General features: G+C 40.7%; 1 protein-coding gene across 26 annotated transcripts in view; it reads left to right on the forward strand.

Annotated features, from left to right (window-relative positions):
* The window catches only part of PCCA (propionyl-CoA carboxylase subunit alpha), a 409555-nt gene that overhangs the window by 311566 nt on the left and 80150 nt on the right, over positions 1-17839 (forward strand). For all 26 annotated transcript variants that reach the window (XM_081548961.1, XM_081548973.1, XM_081548977.1 and 23 more), the window contains one exon: positions 6943-7041. In XM_081548961.1, the coding sequence (XP_081405087.1) occupies positions 6943-7041 (99 nt within the window). The remainder of the gene's footprint in view (positions 1-6942; positions 7042-17839) is intronic.

The raw sequence follows: 17839 nt of genomic DNA on the forward strand, positions 1-17839 counted from the left end.
TCTGTCTCTCTGCCTCAACTCAACCATTAGTCCTTACTTATGTTTGCCCTTCATTCATGAATCCACTCCTGTTTTTCTATCACTTATCCAGGTTAGATTCCCTGGTCTATAATTATAGTCATTCACCTGCAAATACCGTCAACTTCTTCAACCCCTTCATTCTTCCATCAGTCCCCAACTGAAATGAGCTCAGCCTCTTGCTTTCTTTATGCCCTGCTCAGACAAGGCACATGAGCATTCCTGGAGGAAGTCACTTGCCAAGGGCGGGTCCATCCTGTTCCCTGGGCACGATGTCTCTCTGCAGCTGAGCTCAAATACTGGGCGGCAGTTTTGCTGTTTTTCCAAAAGCTTCACTCTTCTCCCTTTTCCTCAGTGACTATTTCATATCTTGTCCTCTGTATCCCCACTTCCCACTTTTGTTCCCTGGTTTATGTTACTTCTGAATATCCTGCTTCTCTCCACTACCAGTAGCTCTAACCTGGTCCCCATAATTTTTATCTTTGTTTCATCTAATGTGTTCTCCAAGCTGTAGCCAGAATGATCTTTCAAAAATACAGAGCTAATGTGGTCACTTTCCAGTTGGAATCCATGAGTGTTTCTCACCGCTCCGTCTTTTCTCTGGGTGCCGTATTCTTCTTGGTTTCCTCTCTTCTGCACACTGGTTTCAAATAAGCTAAGCTCTTTCTTGCTTCAGGGATTTTTTTTTTTTTTCCTACTTGATGTTCTCCCTGGATATTCCCACCTATCACTACCACATTAATTCCTACTCACTCTTCAGATCTGAGCTTAAAGATCACTTCCTTAGAGAGGACTTCCTTCCTGCTAAGAAGAATCACGAGGTTTGAGAAGAGAGTATAGGGACTTCCCCAATGGTCCAGTGGTTAAGAATCTGCCTGCCACTGCAAGGGACATGGGTTCCATCCCCAGTCCAGGAACTAAGATCCCACATGCCACGGGGCAGCTAAGCCTGTGCGCCATAACTGTGGAAGCCCTAGAGGCGTACACTGCAGCTCGAGAGTAGCCCCCACTGATGGCAACTGGAGAAAGCCTGCACACAGCAACAGATACCCGGCACAGGCAAAATCATTATTTTTAAATTTATTTTTTTTTAAAGAAGAGTATAAAAATTGCCAAAGAAGATTTGTGGCCTTTCAAAATACAGGTTTAGCAGCTAGATTGTAGAAGACTAAGCCGAAAGGTATGTGGAAGGAAAATAGGTACAGAGCACTTGTTCTAGAAGCTATCAGAGAACAGAAGAGGAGACATGATTTGGTAGTTGGTGGGCATAGTGGGCCAAGTGCACTCGCTATGACAGTATGGGGGTCCTGTGTGTGCTTAAAAGCAGAGAGGAAATGGCCAGTGTGTGAATGTCAGTGAAGAAGATGGTTGATAATGGACGAAAATCCCAGGAGTTAGGTCTTATGGTTTCAGTTTTGACAAAGGGGGGGTCATCTGCCAGGAGTGTGTGTCAGTACTGTATGGTAATGAATGAAAATTTGTGCACTTCAGTCGTATGCCTATTTGAAGACATAAGATTTTTATGTGTGAATTAGTGTTTCTACATAGAGATGTTGTGTCTTTGGATTGTTTTTTAAATACAGAGTTTTAAAATAATTTAGGCTATTGTAGTGTTTCTGTAGTGCTGGACCAGTTCCGTAATGTTATGTTGTGAAAGGTATGAAATCGTACGTGAGCCCCCGAGTATTATGCTGTTTGTCACTTCACTCTTGGTCTGCTTTCATCCCCACACTGAATTTTACTTAATCTGCTAACTTCTATTGCCTATTAAATTGTTGAGTAAAATTAACTCTATATTTGTTAAATAAAAGGGCTTTATAGGCATCAGATCCTATAAGAAGAGCTAGAAGAGATTGTCACCAATGCTAGTTTCTCTCATTTTCAGATGAGAAGGAGTTAATAAAGAGAAATTGTCTGAAATGTGTTGTAAACTTGGAAGTTGTAGATAAAAATCACTGAATCCACAACGAGAGAAATTGAAATGACTGTTGCTCTGTTGGCCAAAATGAAGTTTTAAAAGAACATCTACCATTTATTATGTGCTATTAGTGAAAGATCTAAAGTAGGTGTTGATTGCATGAGGAATTAGGCAGTTACACTTCTCCTCACTTAAAATTTTTTTAGTATATAAAATACATATACATATATAATTTTATACTTATGTAAAATTCAAAAAGTATGAGTGGATTGGCAGTGAAAAGCAAGCTTCCCTTCCCTTCCTGTTTCTCAGCCACTCTGATTCCCTTATACATCTTTCAAGTGATGTTCTCGGCGTTTAAAACACAATCTCAGCAGTCCAGTGGTTAAGACTCTGCACTTTCATTGCTGAGGACTCAGGTTCAATCCTTTGTTGGGGAACTAAGATTCATTCTACAAGCTGTGCACTGTGGCTATAAAGTGAAAAAAACAAAACAAAAAAGCACACATTTAACGGTTTTTTTTCTCTTAATTAATGATAGTGTATTATATATAATATTCTGCATCTTCTTGAGGATGGTTTCATATCTGTGTATAGAGGTGCCTCATTTTTAAAGAAGGTATTGAGTTCTTATATGTGCAGGTTATGTTTATAGGATGCACTCTTAAGGACAGGTTGGCTGAGTATAAAAGGAAAATGTTGGGAGGCAACCTTTTATTTTTTTATTTTTAGTACTTATACCACATTGCTCTGTGGTTTTCTGTATCAGTGTTGTTCTTGAGAAGTTAGGCCAACCTGAATTTTTTCCTTGCTTGTGCATGATTTCTTATTTTTGCTTAAATATCCACACAATTCTTTCTTTATTCTTAAGGATAAGCATTGATCTACAAATTTAATATTTTATTTATTTTGCAAAGCTTTGCCCCATTATATCCTTTAATCTATATTTGTTTCTCTTTTTCCAGTGGGCATGGGGTGGGTTGCACCACATGGCTTGAGGAATCCTAGTTCCCTGACCAAGGATTGAACCTGGGCCCTCGGCAGTGAAAGTGTGGCGTTTTAACCACTGGACTGCCAGGAAATTCCCTTTTCTTCTTTGCTTATAGTACTTTAGAAGGAGAATTGGTACAGTCCTTGTCTTTCTTTTCAGTCACATTTATTCTATTTTTGGTGCTTCTTAATGTGGCTTTTATCTCTATAATGTTATTTTTCTCTTCATTTTTTTCCTGAGTTCTACCAGCTTGATTTTCGTTTCCTTCTGTTGTTGTTTAATCTTTTCTTTGAACCTTTGTTTTTCTTCTTTGAACTCATTTTTTTTAAAGAAGGGTCACGTTTCCTATGACTGTCTTTGAGACTTTGGAGAATTATTTATCTGAACTCTTCCTGTGTTTCTTTGAGGAGTTCTTGTGTTGTATGCTCTTAATTTACCTTGATTTTTTTCCAAAATTTTGGGGAAAATTCTGTGAGGGATCCAATATTGATTGTTTTCTGATTATTATTTATGTTGCAGTGGTCTAGGTGTTTGGCTGTAAGTACAGGTTGTTTGCAGCTTTTCCTTGTCGGGCCCAGTACCTAACTCGGTCTCAAACCTGTTAACTTCCTTTGCCCTTGATTTCATTTCCCCTTAATTTTTGGCGTTGAAATGGCAGGGTGGTTCTTTATGTCAGGTTCTCAGTGTTGTACTAGTGAAATGCCACTTAAACCCTGTGTCTGCTACTTGGTCACCTCGGCTGAAAAATTAGGTGTGAACAACATGTTTGGCATAGTAGCAAGTATTCTTCACGTCTGCCCCCACCTTTCTGTGGTGTTAAATTGTGGTTTAAAGAGCCATTGCCTACCTCGGTATGGCTTATACTTAAATCTAGCTTCCACTCATCTAACGACAGCATCAATAGACTCTGCATCTGCTGTTCAGAATTATGATTTTTTGTCATTTGTTTGCTGTGTTGTTCAGAAATCTGTTTATTGCTTGGGGGCTGACGAGGTATATGATGGCTTTCGGCATGTTCTTGTCCTCACTTAACATTTGCAGATCTGTTTCCTAGTTTAGGATTTGGAGCTGTCCCTTCAGTTAGATTGTGAGCTTGCACATTTACACTCATTACTTATCAGGTGTATAAGGAAGTATAGTTTCCTTATCACATATGATCCTTAGTAGGGTGCGGGGGGAAGAAAATCTTGCTAATCAGCAGGGTCTTGGTCTCTTTTGGTTTTTGGCTTCTTTGAGGCCCCGGAGTACTTGAGGTTTCTTCCCCTCTCTCCCCTCCTTCCCTGAGGCGTGGAGTCGGGGTGCATGTGAGAGGGGCCAGTGGGAATGTGGTCACACTGGCCTTATAACTGTCGGGGTGGGACAGAGAACTCAGACCCACAGTGTCCCCACAAGGCTTTGCTGCAAGGACCTGGACCAGTGACTGTTAATCCTGCTGCTGCTAAGTCGCTTCAGTCGTGTCCGACTCTGTGCGACCCCATAGACGGCAGCCCACCAGGCTCCCCCGTCCCTGGGATTCTCCAGGCAAGAACACTGGAGTGGGTTGCCATTGCCTTCTCCACTGTTGATCTATTTGTCATCAAAGAGGCTTCTGCTACCAGTAACCCTGGTTGCTATTTGCCTTGAACCGTATAATTTGTGGTCTTCTGTGACTGTCTTCTTGCAGTTAGCATGTTTTCAATGTTCATCTATGTTGTAGCATGTATTAAATGTATTTCATCCGTTTTTATTGCCAAGTATATAATATGCTGTTGTGTGGATATATTGCGTTTTATTCAGACATTCATACAATCCATGGGGTTGCCAAGAGTCAGGCATGACTGAAGCGACTTAGCATGCATGCACAACAGTGGTTTACTTCAGGGTGTAACAGCCTGGCTCCTCCTTTAAGGTGATCTGAGTAGGTGAGGTACTTTTCTCATTTTCCCTTCGTGTTCCCCAAAGACGGTGATTGTGGTTTCATTGTGAGCCCATCTGACTTGAAATTAGTATCAGCTACAAATTTTAAATGATTATCATTCAAAAGCTTTCTTTACAACATCTAACGTTCTCTTTTTAACAAACAAAACTTCTATAATTGATTGTTGAGCTTTTCTAAACTTTTAAATTTAGAATTATTTTAAAGCAATATTTCAGTTTTAGAAGACATTTTTAGCATTTACTATTTGTAAAACTCTTACCTGTTGAGAGCTTCTTTTGGAAATCTTTTATTACATAAGCAGATACTTAATTTGGGGATGAGGGCTGAATAGCACGATTTAAAGGATATTAGTGCTGCTTTAATCAAAACTACAGCCTTTTCTGCTTCTTACATCTTTATCATGTAGTAGTTTAATAGTAAGTGATACATGAGATAGTAGTATATGAGTAATATATAAGTAATATATAAGATATTATTATCTGACCTTACTTTTTAAACTATTTTAAGGATAGGACAATAAAATTATTAGAGACAGGGGAAGAGAGAAAATATTTATGACCCACCCTGACAAGCATATTGGTTGAGACTTTTATATGTTAACTTATTTAGCAGCCTCTCAGATAGCCATTTTTACTGTATTATGGTTTGGAAACTGAAGCTCAGAGAAGTTAAATACGCCAGCTTAGTACACAGCTTTCATTTGGTAAAACAGCAATGTCAAGTGAGTCCCAAGTCAGTGTGATTCCAAAACCATTGTGATTTTCTTCCCTGTAATTGAATTCTACTTTGTGTGCAGAGAGGCCACTAAACCTGGAAATTCAAGCAGTGTGTGATGTATGTCCTATTGATACTTTATTATATAGCCAATAACCTATCTTTGTTTCTAGACTTCATGACCACATTAGAGGGGAAATATATATACATAAATGGGATTCCCAGGAGACTCCGCGGTAAAGAATCTGCCTGCGAATGCAGGAGACGCCAGTTCAATCCCTGGGTTGGGAAGATTCCCTGGAGAAGGAAATGCAGCCTACTCTAATCCTGTGGACAGAGGAGCCTGCGGGCTAAAGTCCATGGGGTCACAAAGAGTCAGACACTACTGAACAACTGAGAACGCACTGCTCTGTGCATAAATAACTATCGAAATGTGTAGGTAGACACATACTCCTCTAAACAGCACAAGTCTGTGTGTCTTTGATTTTAGTGAGTATCTTTTAACAGAATTGAGTGTGAAAGAATTGTTAAGGATCATGTATCTTGGCTGCACTACAGTTTTATTTTGAAACCTCAGCAAACTTAAATATCTCTTTGTTAGGCTGTTTACTTAAAGCATTATGTAAAATACTGTTATTTTTCCTTCCCTCTCACATTGAAGAATTAGGGAATGGGTGAATGAAAAGGAAGAAATGAGGAATGATACTTTTAAGTTAGCTTTGAGTTGTTTTTCCTTTCAATTATTTTTATTTACTTGGCTATTAAAATGTTTCTGGTAAGAATATCTGTTTTAGAAGATTATGGGCTTTGGGGGATAACTCCATGAACAACGACTTGATGAAATTAGTCATTTATGATGGACAACAATATGACAGAAGTTTGCAAAGTTCAAATCGACTTTTAATATTCAACGCCAAAGAATTTTGCCTAATTAAAGCTTCTGTTTAATTAAGATAACAATGCATAGTCCTTCATTAAAATTAACACAGAAAAAGTTCTTTCTTGGTCCTTGGAGAGGATATTATATGCAAGCCCTGTTGTGTGGGTTGCAAAGTGTCACTGAAATTTATATGCATTACTTGTCTAATTGCAGTAAATGTAGCATGTCCAGATAGGTTTAGAGTTAGAAGGCTGTTTGTTACTTACTGGAAATTGCTTGAAACCTCAGTACCCAGAGGCAGCTGTGCCCAGGCCCTTCACCTCTCCCCAGAGACGCCTGGGAAGACTCCTGGTGGACCCTGTCTTTCATGGCGGGAGCAGTAAACATGACAGGTTGTTTGGAGCCATCTGTTTAAGATGGCTGCTGCTTTGTATGCAGCAATGAACTTGAGATCAGTTCTCTGTCTGTCTTCGTGGTAACAGTCTTCTTTGGTGTCACAACAGGTGGAAGTTGATGGGTCGAAACTAAATGTGACCAGCACGTGGAACCTGGCTTCACCCTTGTTGTCTGTCAACGTTGATGGCACTCGGAGGACGATACAGGTAAATGTTCTGATGAGTTAGAGGGCCCCGTCGATATTCTTACCAGTACCTGTGTCATTAATCCTGACAGTTACAGTAGGGAAAAGCTACATTTATCCACCTCATGCATCTTATAGTTGAAAACACTTTTTCTTGTTTTAGAGGATCTTGAGTTACATCCTCTTCTGAGGAATCAGCTTGTTCCTTTTCCAGGCAATCCTGTATTATGTTTTGATATAAATAAAGCATCCTATGTGCTTTTCTAAAAATATTAGAAGATTAGCAGTTTTCTTTGCCATTTTGGGTTTTTAGTTGTAAAAATATGACTTTGTTGCTTCTCTTTCCTCTGTGATTGAAATTGTGGGCTATTAGATCAACAGAAACATGAGCTATTCAGGTTGACTTGCCATAGCACATGGGTGCCTTTTAAAAATTAAGTAATCTTAATTTGTTAACCCTTTTTTCCCCCAATATAAAATTTGTTGTTGCATTCAGGATATGCCTTGAAATCTAACATTGATTGAATGTTCTTTGAAATCAGTGTCCTGTATGTGAAAGTAGAAAATTATGAAAGCAGATTCTGCCAAAATTCCTTTTCCTCACCACATAGTTGAGGTCCAGGAAAAACAAAACAGAATAGCACAGAACATGTGGCTCTCATGTGCAAATAAAAATCCTAAGCCCTCCATAGCATTAAAAATGCTCATTTTTTTTTTCTTTTCTATGAAAATGTTTTTGCATTCTCTTAACTTGATTTTACACAGGAAACTGATTTTTTTAAAACCTAGAGAAATCAAGAAAGTCACAGATAAAGATTCTGTACCCCAGATTCATACATACTTCTATTAGAAACTCTGGTGCAGGGGATTCTAGAATCTCAATAAATATTAATAACTAAACTCATTTTCAGCCTTCTATTTTATTACCTTTGTGGTTGCAAGAAGCAATGAACTCTCAGTAATGAGCCCTCTGTTTAGACTTTGGTTTTGTGACTTGCCCTGGTATGTTTTGTCTCTCTTACATTTTCTTTAATCTTCTAAGTATGAGGTTAAACACTAAGAGACCCTTGGAAAAATTTCACTGCATAATTTCCTATCAGGGACGTCTGTTATTCTGTCTTCAGAACACATGGTTTTGTTGCACCTGTTTATGTTAATAGAATATACTCTACCCTGGATGGGCTGTGGCTGACATTCATGTGTTTTGTTCTGGGGGGACATAGGACATGACCTCTTGGTAGTGAGGAGAGAGAGATACAGAGTCCTGCTCTCCAAATCTTTGTATCATGGTATTTTCAGTGTTCTTCTCAATGACTGTGCACATGGGTGTCTTACTAGCATTTTTACATGCAAAGTTTCTTTATCAAATAACACCAGGTATGTATTTGGAATAATCCACAGAAATATTTTTCCAAGCATAAGAATAATGCTCATTAAATCTCTTTTCATTCTTTATAAGTGCTTTGGTTAAAAAAGAAGTATTAATATGAAATAAATGGCCCTCAAGGCAGACCCCTTGAGTCTTTGGAGAAGGTTATTGCTTCTAGTTAAGTGCTCCATCTTTGGAAAAAAAAGTAAACTTGGAGAGATGAGTGGTAAACTGGAAAAAATAAAAAAGGTCACTTACCTAATAAAAGATGAGGAAAATTTTTCCTCATCAGAATAGATGAGTTTTACTTCCTTTCTGTGGGCGTTAGTACTCAGTGTCGACTCTCTTTTATCTCTAAAATATAATGTGTTCCTGTGAAATTAATAATAATTATAGTAATAAATAGCGCTTAATGGGTATAAGGTACAGTTCTAAGCATAGCACATATATTAACTCATTTCCTCTTCGCAAGAACTACATGAAGCAGGTGCTCTTATTTATACTTTGGTAAATGAGATAACCGAGGCACAGAGAAGGTAAATGACTTGCTTAGTGTCACACAGCTCTTGGGAAATAGGACCAGGATTGAAATCCAAGCAGCCTTCTGTAGGATCTGTGCCAAGGCAGGCTAAGTAACCTCCCTGGGATGGCAGCCCCAGGGAGAAGCTGAGCAGAAATTTGAACCGTGACCTAGGGACCCCAGGATGTGTGCTTCTAACCACTATGCTGTACAGTACTTTCCATTTCCCCATAGGGTTCTGCAGAGACTAATTTATCTCTCATTTGTGCTTTAAACCAGTGCTGCTCAGACTTTTGGGTGCTTTGGAATCAAGTAAGTGGAAGGTTAAAACTTCTTGGTAAAACTCAGTAGGTTGAACCCACCTGTAGAGTTTATTCTCATGTAGGTGTGGGTGAGGCGTGCATTTCTGAGTTCCTAGGTCGTGTTCATGCTGCAGGGGCCACACTGTGAGAACCACTGCCTTAAGTTAACCTTTGTCCTGTAGTCATGTACCGATGTGAGAGCTGGACCATAAAGAAGGCTGAGTACCAAAGAATTGATACTTTTGAACTGTGGTTTTGGAGAAGACTGTTGAGAGTCTTCTAAACTAAAGCCTCTTGATGAGGGTAAAAAAGGAGAGTGAAAAAGCTGGCTTAAAATTGAACATTTGAAAAACTAAGGTCATGGCATCCAGTCCCATCACTTCATGGTGAATAGATGGGGAAACAATGGAAACAGTGACAGACTTTATTTTCTTGGTCTCCAAAATCACTGCAGATGGTGACTGCAGCCATGATATTAAAAGATGCTTGCTCCTTGGAAGAAAAGCTATGACCAATCTAGACAGCATATTAAAGAGCAGAGACGTTACTTTGCCAATGGAGGTCCATCTAGTCAAAGCTATGGTTTTTTCACTTGTCATGTATGGATGTGAGAGTTGAACCATAAAGAAAGCTGAGCACCAAAGATTTGATGCTTTTGAATTAGAGTGTTGGAGAAGACTCTTGAGAGTCTGTTGGACTGCAAGGATATCAAACCAGTCGATTCTAAAGGAAATCAACCCGAATATTCATTGGAAGGACTGATGCTGAAGCTCCAATATGCTGTGAAGAGTTGACTCAATAGAAGAGACCCTGCTGCTGGGAAAGATTGAGGGCAGGAGGAGAAGGGGATGACAGAGGATAAGATGGTTGGATGGCATCATTGACTCAAAGGACATGAGTTTGAGCAAACTCTTGGAGACAGTGAAGGACTGGGAAGCCTGGCGTGCCTCAGTCCATGGGGTCGCAAAGAGGCAGACATAACTGAGCAACCAAACAACAACAACAATCAGAGATTAAGCTCAGAGTGATGAGCAAAGTGACTAAGTAGGAGCCAAGAGGTTTGAAGCCTTGTGAGTTACATAGTAGAGATTCTGCTTCATTCTGAGGTCAGTGGAGCCCATGGAAGAACTTTAACTAATGAAGTGATGATGTGAACAGAATTGGAGTTTAGAAAGAGCATTTTTTGTGGTAGCTGCTGCTGCTAAGTTGCTTCAGTCATGTCCGACTCTGTACGACCCCATAGACGGCAGCCCACCAGGCTCCTCTGTCCCTGGGATTCTCCAGGCAAGAATACTGGAGTGGGTTGCCATTCCCTTCTCCAGGGGATCTTCCTGATCCAGGGATCGGACCCGGGTCTCCTGCATCCCAGGCAGATTCTTTACCGTCTGAGCCACCAGGATATTTAGATACAGATTAAAACAATAAACAATGTATTATTTAGTTACGCAGGTTCTTGGACTTGGTATCCATGGCACCACACTGTGTAGGCTTCTCTGAGCTGCTTTATCCTCAATTATTACATTTGTGGTTTGGTCCGTGTTAGTGAATGTAGTTTATTTCCATGCTATATGTTATTAAGTTATATTAATATACCACAGTTTGTTTATTTTTCTCCGCTAGAGAGACATTTGTGTTATTTATTTTGTTAACACAAACAATGCTTCTGTGACCATTTCTTTACTATACATTTCCTCTTGAAATAAGTGTTTCTTCAAGGAATATGCCAGTAGAATGTCTGGGTTTAGGGACTAAGCATCCTTAATCTTACATGGTGATGCCAAATGGTTTTTCCTGTGTGGCTGTACCAATTTACATGCTACCAGTAGTGATGGAGATGATATTAGCACTATGAATAATGAGCTAACTTTTGTTTACTTTCCATGCCAGGCACTGACTCTTCTAAGCACTTCTTTAGTGTGTGTAATCTTCACAGCAGTTCACAGAAATATGTGCTGTTGTTATTTCTCATGTTGCAGTTGGAGAAACTGAGGCTTGTAGAGGCTCAATTGCTGGCCCAGGACATTCTGCTAGTAAATGGAAGAGCCAGAATTCAAACACAGGGATCTGTGCCCTTAATAATTTTTCTTCATGTCGTATGACCCCTTGGTATCCGGGTGACTTAAGTTTTTCCTGACTAAGGGATTTAAATAGTACCTCTGTGGCTTTAATGTGTACTATATCCCCTGATGAGGCTCTGGTGGCTCAGACGTAAAGCATCTGCCTGCAATGCGGAAGACCCGGATTCGGTCCCTGGGTCAGGCAGATCCCCTGGAGAAGGCAATGGCAACCCACTCCAGTACTCTTGCATGGAAAATCCCAAGGACGGAGGAGCCTGGTAGGCTACAGTCCATGGGGTAGCAAAGAGTTGGACATGGCTGAGTGACTTCACTTTCATATTCCCTGATTAGCAGCGGCAATGAGCATTTTAAACATATTTTTATTGACAGTCCTGTTTTCTCTTCTGCAAAATACCTGTTCATGGCTTTTGCCCACTTTTTTTTTAATTAGTTTATTTATCTATTTTTTAACTTTACAATATTGTATTTGTTTTGCCATACATTGACATGAATCCACCATGGGTGTACATGTTTTCCCCTTCCAGAACCTCCCTCCCCATCCCATCCCTCCGGGTCATCCCGGTGCACCAGCCCCGAGCGCCCTATATCATGCATTGAACCTGGACTGGTGATTTGTTTCACAGATGATAATTTACACGCTTCAGTGCCATTCTCCCATATCGTCCCGCCCTCACCCTCTCCCATAGAGTCCATAATACTGTTCTGTTTATCTGTGTCTCTTTTGATGTCTCGCGTACAGGGTTATCTTTACAGATTAACTAAATACCATATATATGTGTTAGTATGCTGTATTGGTGTTTTTCTTTCTGGCTTACTTCACTCTGTATAATAGGCTCCAGTTTCATCCACCTCATTAGAACCAATTCGAATGTATTCTTTTTAATGGCTGAGTAATATTCCATCGCGTATATGTACCACAGCTTCCTTATCCATTTGTGTACTGATGGGCATCCAGGCCCATTTTTTAAGAATAAGATTTATTTATTTTTTATTTCTTGGCTGTGCTGGATCTTTGTTTCTGCTTGTGGGCTTTCTCTAGTTGTGGCGAGCGGTGGCTCCTCTGAGTTGCAGTGTGGGCTTCTCACTGCGGGGCCTGGGAGGGATTGCTGTGGAGCACAGGCTCTGGGCTCACAGGCTTCAGTGGTCACAGCTCCCAGGCTCTGGAGCTCAGGCTCAGTAGCTGTGGCCCATGGGCTCCGCGGCATGTGGGATCTTCCTAGAACAGGGATTGAACCTGTGTCCCCTGCATTGGGCGGCAGATTCTTAACCACTGAACCGCCAGGGAAGCCTTGCCCATTTTTTCATTTGACTGTCTTTTTCTTACTGGTTCACAGAAGTTCTTCCACATTGTGTGTCCTGAGCCCCCCCTGTCAGTTATTTGTGTTACAAGCAACTTCTCCCAGTTTGTAGCTTGTATTTTTACCTTTTTAAGTTCTACAAGTAAAGTTTTAAATCTGAGATTTCATATGAGAATTTTCAATCTTTTCCTTTATGGTTTGTGTATTTTGTATTTATTTAAACAATCCTGTTCTACTCTCAAGCTCCTGCAGATACTTGCCTTCATTTTCTTCTGCCTTTTATGTTGTGCTTTTTCACATTTAAACCCTTAATCCTTCTGGAATTGATGATTGTGTATGGTGTGAGTTAAGATCCAGTTTTAGGTTTTAAAATATGTTTAGTTTTTAAAATATTTTATATTTAAAAACACAAAAATCAATTGTACCAGCACTACTTAGAGTTGTGTTTTTCTCTCCCTTACTATTAATAGTCTGCCACCTTCATACCTTTCCAACCCCTAAATTCTTTACAAGGCTTATTTTTTCTGTGAAATGTGTCTCAATTATGCCAGCAGAAAAGTGACTTTTTCCATAATATGAAGTTCTGGTCACTGTATTTGCTTTTGTGAGCTGTTAGTTACTTTCATTTGTCATTGATCTCTGGGGAATCCCTAGCCACTTAAAGTTTGTGAGTTTGTGTGTGTCTTTTGCAGGCTAAGGGTCTCAGATGGTATTTGAGAAACATTTGCATGTTCATGAAATGGGAGGTGGATGGGGAAGATTCAAGTAAGGAAGTAATGTGAGCTGCACATGAAAATTGTGAACAGAAGGTTAACGAGTCTATGCTTTTCAATAGTAATGTCCATCAGAATGCTGTTGTGGGAGGTTGTGTCTTCACAATAAAAAAGGGGTTATGGGATTGAAGGGGGAAGTGGAAAAGTTAATTTAGAAGATAGAAAATATTCATATTACTTCACTCATGAGGTAATGGGTTCTAAAGTAGGGTGCTGGCAGGGTACAGAAAAGAGAGGGCTGACTTTGGGAGAAGCTGATGATGAGAACTTGACACAGTTTGTTGAATCCTCTATGCATACAGTAGGGCTTCCCTGATAGCTCATTTGGTAAAGAATCTGCCTGCAGGCAGGAGACTCCGGTTCAATTCTTGGGTTGGGAAGATCCTCTGGAGAAAGGGATACGATACCCACTCCAGTATTCTTGGGCTTCCCTTGTGGCTCAGCCGGTAAAGAATCCGCCTACAATGTGGGAAACCTGGGTTCAATCCCTGGGTTTGGAAGATCCCCTGGAGAAGGGAAAGGCTACCCACTTCAGTATTCTTGCCTAGAGAATTCCATAAACTGTGTATAGGCCATGGGGTCACAAAGAGTCGGACACGACTGAGTGACTTTCACACACACATGCATACAGTGGGGTACCGTAGCAACCACAAAATCCTGTCTCCCATGAGTACCGGTCTTCTGCTTTGACCATTTTTCTTTTTCTTTTTTTAATTTGTTTTTATTGGCCTTGCCTGTCATTGTTAGATGGTTATCCTCTTAAAAACAAGGTTTTGAAAGTGAACCCTGCTGCATTGTGTGCTTTTTTATATGCCAAGCCACCCATCATCTGGTGGTGGTGGTTTAGTCACTAAGTTGTGTCTGACTTCGTGACCCCATGGACTGCAGCCCCTCCAAGCTCCTCTGTCCATGGATTCTCCAGGCAAGAATATTGGAGTGGGTTGCCATTTCCTTCTCCATGGGATCTTCCCCACCCAGGAATCAAACCTGCGTCTCCTGCACTGGCAGGTGGATTCTTTGCCACTGAGCCTCCTGAGAAGCCCCCACCAGTCATCTACCTGAGCTCTATGCCAGTCTGAGATCAGATATGCTGCACTTTTATCAGATTTTTCTTCCTTCCACACTACTTTGTAACCTCAACAGGATTTTTAAAATTGTGCTAAGCTGAGTGCCAAAGAATTGATGCTTTTGAACTGTGGTGTTGGAGAAGACTCTTGAGAGTCCCTTGGACTGCAAGGAGATCCAATCAATCCATCCTAAAAGAGATCAATCCTGGCTGTTCATTGGAAGGTCTGATGTTGAAGCTGAAACTCCAATACTTTGGGCACCTCATGCGAAGGGTTGACTCATTAGAAAAGACCCTAATGCTGGGTAGGATTGGGGGCGGGAGGAGAAGGGGACGACAGAGGATGAGATGGTTGGATGGCATCACCGACTCGATGGACATGGGTTTGGGTAGACTCCGGGAGTTGGTGATGGACAGAGAGGCCTGGCGTGCTGCAATTCATGGGGTCGCAAAGAGTCGGACACGACTGAGCGACTGAACTGAACTGAACTGATAAAACATGAAATTTACTATTTTAACCAGTTTCAGGTGTGCACAGTTTCAGTACGTTCACATTGCTGTGCCACTGTCACCCACTGTCCGTCTCTTGCACTTTCTGTCCTCACAAACTGAAACTCTGCTCCCCTCCTCACGGTGCTTGGCAGCCCCTGTTCTACTGTCTGCTCCTCATGGAAGTGTGCTCATACAGCGTGTGTATGTTTGGGCCTGGCTTATTTCACTGAGCATAATGTCTTTCAGGTTTACCTGTGTTGTGACACATGTCAAAATTAATTATCAATCAAAAAATATATATATACACACACCACATTTTGTTTATCCGTTCACCTGTTGATGGACTTTTGGGTTGTGTCTACCTTTTGGCTGTTGTGAATAATATTGCTATGAAAATGTGTGTGCAGATACCTCTTCTGGTCCCTGCTTTTAGTTCTCAGGGGTATATACACACAATTGGAATTGCTGGATCACATGGTAATTCTAGGGTAATCTTTTGAAGAAGCTCCATCTTGTTTTCAACAGCAGCTGCACTATTTTACACTGCTACCAGCACCACCCAAGGACTAATTTCTGCACATTTTCACCAGCACTTGATATTTTCTGATTATTGCTGTTGTTGTAATAGTTCTCCAAATGGATGTGAAGCAGCATCTCATTGTGGGACAGGATTGTTTGGATCGTCATTAAAAAAGCATTCAGGGTACTTCTCAATACTTGCCATTTCTTTATCTGTTTTGCTGTGTAACCAACTCATTGCATAAATGGAACTCTTTTAGTGCCAATAGAAGCAACTGTCTTACAACCGTTCTTTCAAACTCGTCATTTCAATTTATTTTTTCCTCCCATGCATAAGCTCACATACACTTCTCACAGTCTGTAAAGTTGCTATCAGGTCATAAGCAAAGTCATGGCCTATCTGGCAGAGAATATGTCTGAAAATCTAGTTCATTGTAATGTCAAAACTGATTTAAAAAAAAAAAAAAAAAACACCTTTCAATTAAAGCTGGTAAAGTGTCTCAGACTGAGAAGTGTTTTTAGAGAAGACGAGAGCGTTGCTTTCTTCTTTCCTGGTTTGTGTCCTCCTCCACTTCCTACCTGCTATCCTGGGGTCTCTCTGGAGTTGCAGGATGGGGCAAGGGTGAGTGGTAACTTGTTGGAGGAACTAGGTTGACCAAGGCACATGGTGTTCATTCTTCCCAGGCTTGACAAACGCCCAAAGCTGTCTGGTGTCTTCTAGGACATTTTGTGGATTTGGGAGGAATCCCTCACTTGCAGAACTCTTAATGCCCTGCTCTGTCTTTTCCTGATTCCTGTCCCTCTTAGTAGGCAGAGTCTCTTAAAATGACCCAGCGTGGGTCTCTTCTCTATGATCAGCATCCAGGCCACATACGTGCCTCACCGCAGTCTTTCCCTGTTACCAGGAGTCTTGCTTGTCCTCCCTAGGGGTCCCTCAAAATCCACAAGGCATAGAAAATCAAAAGAGTCTCATGAATTCCTTGAAGTTTTCAACCTTGAATTCTTAGCTTAAGAATTCATGTCCTCTAATTAATTTTTAACCTCTTTCCTATTGTCTTGAAGTAGGAATGGGCAGTTGCTGATTCCGCAGTTTGTTAGTTTCTTGCCTAGCATGTCCTGCTAGGTAATGTGGTCTACCATAGTACTTAAGGATATGTGGGTATTTAACACCTCTCTAGTTTTACTGCTGAATCCCTGTGTCTACACAGCCTTCCCTGATGATAATCCAGGCTTCCCTGATAGCTCAGTGGTAAAGAAGCCGCCTGCAACGCAGGAGACCCTGCTTCGATTCCTGGGTTGGGAAGACCTGCTGGAGAAGGGAAAGGCTCCCCACTCCAGTATTCTGGCCTGGAGCATTCCATGGACTGTGTAGTCCATGGGGTCCCAAAGAGTCGGACATGACTAAGCAGCTTTCACCACCACCACCCTGTGTCTACATGGAAAGAACACTGAACATCTTTATCTGATTAGATGATGAAATATTGATACTTGGGGAGGAAGCCTTACCTTTGCTTTCGTAGTTGGTTCCCTTCTTCTCCAATCAGATTACATTTGTCTACTCACTTTCCTGTTTTCATTGGTAAGCCTCATGAACTTAATATTATCCATTCATTTCTTTAAAAATAAACTGTATTTTGGCATGTACCATTATTTGGATAATGAACTTATAAATGACTAAATTGTTTTAATCGATCTGAATTACCTGTTTCAGTTTTGATTTGACCTTGAATTTCCACCTCCTTGTTGAGTTCCTGGTCCGTGTTTAAAGCTCAGTAACTGGATGAATGGTTGAGTGGTTGGATGAATGGATAGTCATCTTTCATTTTTGTAATCTCAGAAATAAATCTGCCAGATCTGTACCTTCATTTTAAGATTTAGATTTCTTCTAAGCCTTCGTCAAATTAAGCTATGTGCGTAAGATAGCCTTCTTAGCCATTTTATCAATTCTCTTTAATTCCTGATCTTCCAACATTTGCGAAATCCATTTTCTATTGGATAGCCTGGTGGGTTGGTCTGTGCAGGTATAGAATCACTGTAGTTCCTGTGAGAGCAAAGAGAAACAGAATTCCCAGGAACTTGCCCATGAAAGTATCTTGCTTATACAGCACGTTTCTTTCAGTCAAGTACCTGTTTGCCTTCGTTGGCCGTGGGAGCACCTGAGCTGTTGAAGACGATCAGTACCACCTGTTGATGGTTACTGAGTAGGGTCCACCTCAGACTGTTGCTCATTTCCTTCTTTGCCAGGTATGCACACACCTTGTTTGCACTCTCTCCCCCGACGTCACTGATTTTCATGGCGTGTACCACCTCTTACTCCAGTATGTCCACATGTCTACATGGTACTTTCTTTTTTTCTTACGTATTTTAAATACTTAAGATTCAAGAGAATCATACTCTTGAACA

This window comes from Giraffa tippelskirchi, chromosome 12 (assembly GCF_054371585.1).
Source record: "Giraffa tippelskirchi isolate mGirTip1 chromosome 12, T2T-mGirTip1v1.2.pri, whole genome shotgun sequence".
NCBI classification, from domain to species: Eukaryota; Metazoa; Chordata; class Mammalia; order Artiodactyla; family Giraffidae; genus Giraffa; species Giraffa tippelskirchi.